Raw genomic sequence first — 10,775 nt, 5'->3', positions numbered from 1 at the left:
TCTATGTTGCTCTATCTATGAGACTTTGATCCAGAGGCAGAGAGGCCTGCTAACCAAGAGTTTTTCTAGAACTTTACCCAGTACTGTGCATCAGCAGTATTTAATCTATTTACTTACTGCTGAAGTGCATTGGGTATGCATAGCAAGGTTTTGGTAGTGGGGGGGCTACAGGGGTGGTTCTGTGAGAAGTTGCTAGAAGCTTCCCCTATGTCCAATAGAGCCAATACCAGCCGTCTCCAAGACAGACCCGCCGCTGGCCAAGGCCGAGCCCACCAGTGATGGTGGTAGCGCCCCTGGGATAACATATTTAAGAAGAGGAAGAAAAAAAAAACCTGTGCAACTGCAGCCAGAGAGAGGAGTGAGAATATGTGAGAGAGACAACTCTGCAGACACCAAGGTCAGTGAAGAAAGAGGGGGAGGAGGTGCTCCATGCGCCAGAGCAGAGATTCCCCTGCAGCCCATGGTGAAGAACGTGGTGAGGCAGGCTGTCCCCTTGTAGCCCATGGAGGTTAACGGTGGAGCAGATATCCACCTACAGCCCATGGAGGACCTCATGCCAGAGCAGGTGGATGCCCAAAGGAAGCTGTGACACCATGGGAAGCCCACGCTGGAGCAGGCTCCTGGCAGGACCTGTGGACCCGTGGAGACAGAGGAGCCCAGGATGGAGCAGGTTTGCTGGCAGGACTTGTGACCCCGCGGGGGACCCACACTGGAGCAGTCTGTTCCTGAAGGACTGCACCCCGTGGAAAGGACTCATGCTGGAGCAGTTCGTGAAGAACTGCAGCCCGTGGGAAGGACCCATGTTGGAGAAGTTCATGGAGGACTGTCTCCTGTGGGAGGGACCCCACACTGGAGCAGGGGAAGAGTGTGAGGAGTCCCCCCCCCCCCCCCCCGAGGAGAAAGGAGCGGCAGAGACAACGTGTGATGAACTGACTGCAACCCCCATTCCCCGTCCCCCTGTGCCGCTGGGTGGGGAGGAGGCAGAGAAATTGGGAGTGAAGTTAAGCCTGGGAAGAAGGGAGGGGTAGGGGGAAGGTGTTTTAAGATTTAGTTTTTATTTTCTCATTACCTTATTCTGATTTGATTGGTAATAAATTAAGCTAATTTGCCCAAGTCGAGTCTGTTTTGCCTGTGATGGTAATTGGTGAATGATCTCTCCCTGTCCTTATCTCGACCCACGAGCCTTTCATTATATTTTTTTCTCTCCCCTGTCCAGCTGAGGAGGGGAGTGATAGAGCAGCTTTGGTGGGCACCTGGCATCCAGGCAGGGTTAACCCACTGCATGAAGTAAGAGACAAGATTACTAGACAGCAAAAACTTCTGAGAGAAGACTAAAACAGTTACTCCCTGTAAAATCTGCATGCTTAGCTTTGCCAAGAGTTTTATTAATTTCATTGTATGTAAAAGAAAGTGTGCTCAACACCCTCCTTTATATCCCATTATAAATTTGTTTCATTTAGTTTATTAACAATTTTGAGTCAAGGCCTGTAAGTTTAAACCATTTGCAAGCAATGGTTTTTAGAGCAAACTGGCTTTATATTTGTACCAAAAGAAAAGATTGTTCAGATGAAGTGTTTAATGCAATACAGGAATTAAATCAGAATGTTCACAATTACACTGACACCAAAGACCAATACAAAGCAAATGCTATTCAGTAACACACAGCGGAATGCTTTATTTCACTACTTTCACTTTATCTAAATAGTCTTCAGTATCATATGACCCTTCCTTTCTGTCCTCCACTTTATACTCCAAGTATTGTTTGCTAATCTTAGCCCAAAGTCTGAAAATAGTCCCAGAGCTAATGCTGAAAGGTAAGTCATCTTGAATGCTGGATAATCACCAGTTGCAAACACACCGAAACAAGATGCTTAAAGACTTTTTAATTCATTTATTACCTGTGCACAAGAGGTAACTACCAATAAAAACTCAAGAGATATACAGTATTTTTTTACATGGTGGTTAAAAGTAATTAGAATATCACATGACAATGGCTGAAAGTAATGTTTCCAACTACAAATCATAATGCATGTTAGAATCTCAATGGAACAAGCCAAAATGCCTTAGAAACAGTTTCAGAGCACAAGGCAGTGCTCCTTTAATTTGCACAAAGGTAATTTACAGTTAATCTGTAACAATGTTGCAATGAGACAGTGTTACAGTGCAAGTTTCTTTATGGCTAGATATGAAGATATAACTAGAACAGCAATTCTAGTATATTTTAAATGAACTTGCCTAAGCATTTTTTCTGAGATGTTTACCAAAGATGCTGGAAGATTCTACACTAAAAACCATATCTTACTACTTTTTTTTTTCCCCGGCCTTTTTTGTTTACTTACAATTTCATTCTATTGCAATGTGTAAATTTCTAGAAGTGAGTTGTCTCCATTGTATATGTTGTGTTTATACTTCATACAAATAAAAGCAAAAATGATAATTACTCAAGTGGTATAAATCTTACAGCATTTTGCTAGCAAAAAAAATACATGCCAAAATCACCATAAGCAGCACTGGTACCCACAAATTACAGCCTTCCATTTTTTTCCTTTTTAATTTGTATCCTACATAAATTACTGCTGAAGGCTAATGGTTTAGTAGTAAATAAATTGGACAGTTGTAAGTCAGACAAGGCCTGCTCAACCAACTGTGAAAGCTGATATTGTTTCAAAAACTTAAGAAATAATGAAGAACAAAAGTGATGCATGCAACAACTGAGTGAAAATGCATCAATTCCCCATTTGAAGAAAACTACTGCCCTTGACCTTAAAATGCATGACTGATTTTAGTTAGAACAAGACAATCCCAAGAGTCAGAATGAAATAAAGCAACTATTTTAAAGATTTAAGAGCCGTTATCAAAAATAAATTACATTTTTTCGAGTTAAAGAAACACTACTATGAAGGCTGAGAGGCGAGCAGCCTTTCAATAGCTGCACTGATATCTCCTCCTGTTGCTATTAGAGCTTGTAAGTTTGCTTCACGGTTCAAAAAGCCCATTGCACTCAGCTGCTCCAGTTGTTGCTGAAATCTAACTTCTGGATTTTGTAACTGCTAAGAAGAAAAATCTCAAGCTATAAAAGCATAATACACATTTGGCAAAGTATAGGATTTAAACAGTTGGTTCTGAACCACTTCTTGTCTTTACTAATTTCTGAATGCATCTTTTTCAAGTTCCCCAAACTAGACTATGACAAATTTCATTCACAATTGAATTATTGATCAAACAAGTCAGATTAGCCTCCAATTTTAATTGTCACTTTAATGTCATTTATGTGACATTTTTGAACTACAAGAAGAGCTGCTTGTTTGATAAAAAAGGAACAGTTAAATCTGATAAATGTGTCCCAAGAACAGTTTCTTAAAGATGTGCATGCACACTTTTTTTTTTCTTTTTTAATGAAAGAGTCTAATCTAGTAATGTGGGACAGCAAGATTTTGAGAATTTCACTGTTGGCAACAGTGAATGTGGTAGGCTTTTTTTTTCTTTGACATAAAAGTTACCTCTTTAATGCTCCAAGTATTTGTTGATTAAATTTACCAAAATTCTGGTTAGAAAAACTTCAGCCTAAGGCAAAGTGACAGCTGTGCTTTATGAGTTGATCTTGCTCAAATAAACTGCTCATAAACTAATGGCAAAATTCTCAATAATTTCAGTTGTATGATCTTCAACTCAGAGGCATTTTTGAAACAGAACAATTATATGAAAATAATATGCTTTAGGTATATAGGGTCAGAGTAATACTGAGAAGCCACTTTTCGAAATGAGTGAGACAGTTTACATATCAACACAAGATTTTTGCAGCTAGTGCTAATTTTCCTTTTGTTCTACTTAAAGTTTCATCCATTGAGAAATTCCTAACAGTATTTAAAAACTGCATATACTTCCAAACCAATAAAATGCAAACATACTGGCTGAAATTTAAACATCCCCCCCCCCAATCTGCTTCCCCCAAGCAAAACCAAACAGAATACTGAATTGGTAGTGTAAGATCTGGCAGGATAAAAATATCTATGGGAACATGGTTTCCTACAGCTACGCCTACCACCACTTTCTTATGGTTACATAAAATAACATTTTTCTGTCAGATCAGCAAGCTGAACTGCCCTATTCTGTGGCAACAGAAGAGGTAAGAGCAGGACTGTGCCTTTTACCAGCAGTCTGCCATTATAATAGATATGTACCACAGTGTAATGGTGACATTTCACACAGCACTCTTGAGATACCTCTCCGCTGTTATGGGTGTGCCCCCTTTAAAGCCAGTCCTGCTCACCACCCTACATTTACCTGCAAAGCTGCCACCTTTGCTTGACTTCTGGAGCTCTCCAGAAAACCTGAATCCTACTTGGTATGTTAACACAATGTACACTGTGCAGTCTGGACCTGCAGAATGTCAGGGAAGCATGCTACAAATTCAGGCCCCAAATAACCTGAGCATGGCTATTGTGAAGCGTGGAACAGAAGCTGTCACAGCTACAGAGTAACAACCAGCAACACAGATATAAAGTACAGAGATAATGATGTTCAGTACGCTTAAGTTCTTTTCTTGTCTGAGCCCACGTTTCACTTGCCAGGGAACCAGTCTTCCCTTTAACACCTTAATCTGCTTCTTTCCAAGCATTTCAGAAACTCAAGGGTATGAAGATAGGCATACAACAATCAACCATTCAGAGGACACTTTTACTCAAATGTGATGTTTTTCCAGCATTTATTTGCACAGCTAGAACATCACTTTTAAGCTTCCTCTGCTTTCCTTTGACCAGAAGCATTCTGTTGGTTTACACTGGGGGGGAATATTTAAAAAAAACAAACAAAAAAACCCCACCAACCACCCAAAACCAACAACCACCCCCCCACACACACTAGAATACAGTGATCTACTTTACCTGAGCATTTGCACCAGCAAGTGCCTGCAACATTTGTTGGACAAACTGCTGGTGACCAGGTTCAGCAGCCCCTGATATTGGGCTTGTATTTTCACTGGGAACAGAACTAGGTACAGTGGACCCTGTAGGAGCTCCAGTGCTTCCCAATCCACCTAAACTAGGACTGAATCTGCACAAATGACAGAGAAATACATCACTAACATCGAAAATGGCTTAGTCGTAACGTCTCTTCCCATTATATGTAATTACTAAGTAAAAATTTTGTAAAATAAAAAATGGATGACAACTTAAGTAAAGCACCAAAACAAAGACCATAGTCATCATTGCTTAAAAGTGCGTTGCAAACAAAAGTGTGACAGATTCTAAAACAAGTTTAGTGAAACTAAAAAATGCAAGAGGAACAGTCTGTAAAAACTGGATAAACCTCTACATGTTAAAAAGAAAAACAAAAAGCTGAAAAAAAAAAAACCAAACACAAGAGAAAAGTTCTTGTATAAATTTGTATGACCAATTCTTACCCTGGTATAAGTCCCGGTGCTTCTGTTGCTAGTGTCTGCAAGCCCTGCTGAATCTGTAGCAAAGCCTGCATTGCTCTAGGGTTTGACATAGCTGATAACGTGTCAGGATTCTGCATCTAAGAACAGGAGAGAAACTCATAATTGAATAACATACAGACATTCAAAGTTGATCTTTATCGCTAGATGTTTTATAGAATCTGATATCCTTTCAGAACTTGCTGTTTCTCAACTTTGTATTTGAATGTTTACATTAAATCCTTCAGGGTTTTTTTTGTTTGTTTTTTTTGTTTTGTTTTGGTTTTTTTGAGAAAACTTTCACAGGAGGTGATCAACAAGCTCTCTAGACTCCTTTTAAATAAGGAGAACATAAGGAAAAGTATTTCTCATTACTTCTTCTAGTAGACTTTATCATCTTCCAAAGCCACAGGAGTGTATTAGTTCAATGTAATTCTAAATTAGTCTCCTATATCATACTATTGATAAGCAACAGGGCTGAATACAGTGAAACCTGACTAGTAGATATCTAATACAGAAATTTATAAAACATCTTTTTCTAGCTAAATTCAGACCACAGCTATTTGATCATGATAATTTGTGTATGTGTTCATATCTGTAGTGCCATCAACACCTACAGACATACAAATACTCTGCAACACATACTAGCAAACATATAACATTCAAGGGCCCTCACTCTACTGCAAATTCAACTAAAAACTGGCTTTTGCATCCACAGATAAAAAAAGACATACTTTTGATTTCTGAAATTAAATGTCTAAAAGCTGGACTATTTTAGATACAAAACCAAAACTAATGGCTTATGCTCACCTCTGCTTACAGATGTCACATGTAAGTGACAAGTTATTTGTTTCAGTTAGAAGTCTTGGTAGCCGGACCTGCTTCAAATAGGAGACAGGCTGATTAATCCCAGCAGCCTTCACTTGGTAACTAGACCAAATTTTTTCTCCTGCAAAAACTTTTTTTGACTCAAGGAACTGCACAAATTAAGGTTAAGCTTCCTCCGGTGCAAAACAAAAGAGCAGAATAGGGCACAAAGATCAAATGTTGATTCTGTCCTGAAACATGGGTGTGTAATGAGACTTGAGCACAGCAAGTTTTTAAACACTCTCCATTTGTCTCTTGGATTTGTATCTTCGTGACAGCTAAAAGTCAGAGGAGAATAACTAAATGTATAGCTGGTGAAGTTAATCCAAATCTTTAAAGGAGAAAAGCATTTTAGATTCACTGAAGTAAGCTGTTGTGATTACTTTGTTTAAGAAAATAACCTTTAAGCTATGACTTACTGTCTGATATTTAGAGATGTTTTTACAGAAAACTGACCCACGATCCTCTGAGCACTTAGGTGACTTGGATCTCTATTAATGTTTTTAATTCCAGCTGTAGAGTAGCAGCAATTCTGGGTAAAACTTATGTAAAAGGAGTAGAAAGAGTAGCTCACAGATGTGTTTTCCTAGTTGTGCTGAGCAACTGGCCATTTATTGCAAGTGCTTTCCATTATACAGAGGAACATTTCATAGTTTCCATCACCCGTTCCCATAATATAATGGCAAAAGATGAGTGAGGAAGTATGGGCTGCGATACTGTCAACATTCTGAGAACACCCAGGTATTTATCCAGTTTACTTCATCTGTTAATGTTGTTGATCATCTGACCTAATATGGAGAAGACAGCAGAGAACTAGCTGTGCAGATAAACCCCAAGGTGATACTAATGGAAAGAGATACAAAAGCATTAAGAATGTCTGGGTGAAGATTAGGGGGATGGAAAACAAAGGAGATGGCGTTGTGGGTGTCTACTATCAATTGCCCAGCCAGGATAATAGCACCAATGACTTATTCTATAGGCAATTAGGAGAAATTTCTGTATCGGTAGCCTTAGCCCTTATGGGAGATTTCAAATTCCAAGGCGTCAACTGGGAATACCATGCTGCTGTAACAAGCAAGTCTGAGAAATTCTTGAAGTTTGTGGAAGATAATTTCTTGTTATAAGAGCTCAGTGAGCCAACTAGGAAAGATGCCCTCCTAGACTTGTTGTTTGTGAATAGAGAAGGACTCGTGGGAGATGGGATGGTAGGTGGCTGTCTTGGCCACAGTGATCATGAAATGGTTGAGTTTAAAATTTTCAATGTAATGAGAAAAAAGGTCAGCAGAATTGCTACCCTGGCTTTCAAGAGAGAAAACTTTAAGCTACTCAAGGAGCTACTTAGCAGTGTCCCCTGGGAATCTGCTTTTGGGGGCTTAGGAATCCATGAGTGCTGGTCAGTTTTTAAGAAGCACCTTTTAGAAGCACAGGAGAAGGCAATCCCATTGTGCCATAAATCAAGCAAGAAGGGCAGAAGACCAGCTTGGCGGAAGAGGGAACTCTTTTTGGAACTCAGGAGGAAAAAGAAATTGTATGATCTCTGGAAGCAAGGTCAGGCTTCGCAGGAAGATTACAGAGCTGTGGTTCATCCATGCAGGGAGAAGACATGAAAGGCCAAAGCTCAATTAGAGTTGAAACTGGCCGGTGTTGTGTCAGACAACAAGAAATGCTTTTTTAAGAATGTTAATAGCAAGAGGAGGTCTAAGGAAAACATTGGACCAATACTTGTTGAAGATGGTCACCTGACAAATAGGGATGAAGAAAAAACGGAAGCATTCAATGCTTTTTTTGCCTCAGTCTCTAATAATACTGATAGACCTTGGGCTGCCCGGTCCTCTGAGTCGGAGGACCACGACTGCAGGGAACAGTGACTCTCCATTTGCGGACACTGAAATTGTAAGGGACCAGCTGTATCAGCTGAACGTTCATAAGTCCATGGGGCCTGATGGGATTCATCCCAGAGTACCTGGAGGAGCTAGCAGATGTGACAGCAGGACCCCTCTTGATCAACACAACCCCCACCAAAGGTCTTGGGAGTCTGGGGAGGTCCCTGCTGACTGGAAGCTAGCCAACGTTACTCCAATTTACAAGAAGAGCATGAGGGAAGACCCAGGAAACTACAGACCTGTTAGTCTAACCTCAGAACCTGGGAAAATTATGGAGAAGATCATACTGGGTGCTATTGAAAGGCATTTAAAGGACAATGCAATCATCAGGCACAGTCAACATGGGTTCACAAAGGGAAAGTCCTGTTTAACTAATTTGATATCCTTCTATGATAAGGTCGCCTGCCTAGTGGATGAAGGGAAAGCGGTAGATGTAGTTTCTCCTGGATTTTAGGAAGGCTTTTGATACTGCCCCTCACAGCATCTTTCTGGACAAGTTGTCCAACTGTGGGATGAGCAGGTACACAGTGCGCTGGGTGAAGAACTGGCTGAACAGCAGAGCTCAAAGAGTTGTAGTGAATGGGGCTGCATCTGGCTGGTGACCAGTCATCAGCGGTGTTGCTCAGGGCTCAATCCTAGGGCCAGTTCTGTTCAATATTTTTATCAATGATCTGGATGCAGGAGTTGAATCCACCATTAGCAAGTTTGCTGATGATACTAAACTGAGAGGTGCTGGGGACTCTTGAGAGGGCCAAGAGACCTTGCAGAAGGATCTAGATAGATTGGAGCATTGGGCAATCATTAATGGCATGAAATTCATGTTGTTATTTATTTTACTCATAACACTGCCTACATGCGATGAGATCCTGGCAACACACATTTACTTTCATTTGCAAGGACTGCCTAATGGCAGCAATGGAACTCATGCACTGGATTAAATTTTTAATTTCTAAAAATTTTGCTTAGTCCTATTTAAAGGACACAATCCTAGTATACACCGTGACAGTTAAGATAAAGCAAATACTGGGGCTGCAACCACAATGGTTTAAGAGGGAAAGCTGGTGGCAAGGCAATCTTTGCAGGCAAGTATCTTCAGAACCCACTCCACTTCTTTTCAATTAGCTTATGACTTCCCTCTTTCAAGGAATGCTGTAAGGTCTCTTTACCCCAAATAATCAGGGCAGGGTGGAGGAGGTATGAGAAAAGTACCATAAAAGCTTATCTTAGTAGCGGGAAAAGTAATAATCTTTTTTCTTTAATTTGCTAAAGAAATCATGTAGGAAACAGGTTCTCTCTGGCTGGTGCGCAGTAAGAACAAGTCATTTCTTCTAAGCAAAGACACAAAAGCAAATCAAAGCAGTTGTGCTAGTCACAGACAAAAACATCCACTAAAAGCCAAATTTAACTTTTGAAAGGGATGGAGAGGTAAATCAAGCATTTAATTATCAAGGGACAATGCAACTCAGTGTCTAAAGCTAATTAGAATACACATAACAGAGTCTAGCTTTAAGTGAAATCAAGGAAAGGCACCAGTTTATTGCAAAAATTGCTCACTGAATTTCAGACATTTATTAACAACACTTAGTATCTCATCTTACTTGTTGAAGGAAAGTAGGAAGCTGTTGTCTCATTTGCTCCTGAAGTTGAGGATTTCCAGCAAATAAAGGATTATTCAACATCATCTATGGGACAAAAATATTTAACATCATAGATCAAGCAGCAGATCAAAAAGTAAATACTAGAGTGGATTTTAAGAAAACTATTTACCACATATGAATCGGAGAACAAGATAATAGTCTATGATAACCTCAGAGTAATTATCTCCCACTTCTCCTTTGGCCAAAACTTGTTCTGAAACAATGAACGACCAGCCTGAGAATTCACTGAAATCATTGGTGGTGTGGAGTTATTTATTTTGTTTGTTTGTTTGGTATTTTTGGGTGTGTTTTTTGTTGTGGTTTTTTTTTTTTTTGGTGGGGTTTGGGGGGGGGGTGTTAAACTTTTGAAGTGAATCCTTACTAGATCCTTGCCAAAGCAGCCTCATTTATGTAACAAGAAAAGCCTTTTCTGGTCAGCTTCCACTACAGATGTGATGGTTTCCCTGTAAACATCGTCTGCAAAAAGCCTGGGATATTTTCCAATTAAGTGTTTAATATACAAAAGATAATAATATTATCTCAGTTCAAGATTTGACTTTGGATATTATTGCTGTAAGTAAAATTGGAAAGCACTTCTACAATACCATTCATAAAACAGCAGTAAGTATTAGCACTTTTATTATGAGCAAGGATCACAGATGAGAAATGAAAACCAGAATAACAGCTAGATATGGCACCAACTCCTTCCCCTCCACTTCTGTCCTCCCAAGCTAGGGTGGGTATTTATTTACTAGGAGATCTACCTTAATTTATAATCAAAGCATTTGTTTTGTTTAACTGGTTCTTATGCTAGGCCACAAGAGTTTAGGGCTGTATGAAACATATACAAAATTACAAGTTGTTACAAGAGAATGCCTGACATGACGTCCAACTACAAATTGAAGAAACTTACTGCAACAGATTGCTAAAGGTAACTAGGTAATAATTTCAATAAGTCAGTCATTAACATAT

The 10,775-nt window shown here is 39.7% G+C and overlaps 1 protein-coding gene across 1 annotated transcript in view; it reads right to left on the bottom strand.

Annotated features, from left to right (window-relative positions):
* Positions 1–1,876: 1,876 nt before the first annotated feature.
* Positions 1,877–10,775, bottom strand: part of LOC309602041 (ubiquilin-1-like) — a 31,595-nt gene continuing 22,696 nt past the window's right edge. Inside the window, exons 8-11 of the mRNA XM_082335330.1 lie at positions 9,765–9,848; positions 5,402–5,517; positions 4,884–5,052; positions 1,877–3,050 (exon numbers count right to left, since the gene is read on the bottom strand). Of these exons, the coding sequence (XP_082191456.1) occupies positions 2,895–3,050; positions 4,884–5,052; positions 5,402–5,517; positions 9,765–9,848 (525 nt within the window). The 3' untranslated portion in view covers positions 1,877–2,894. The remainder of the gene's footprint in view (positions 3,051–4,883; positions 5,053–5,401; positions 5,518–9,764; positions 9,849–10,775) is intronic.

The sequence above is a fragment of the Platalea leucorodia genome (genome assembly GCF_965183815.1).
Source record: "Platalea leucorodia genome assembly, chromosome: W".
Lineage (NCBI taxonomy): Eukaryota > Metazoa > Chordata > Aves > Pelecaniformes > Threskiornithidae > Platalea > Platalea leucorodia.
The sequence above is the reverse complement of the archived record's forward strand: the minus strand, read 5'-3'. Positions and strand labels throughout refer to the sequence as shown.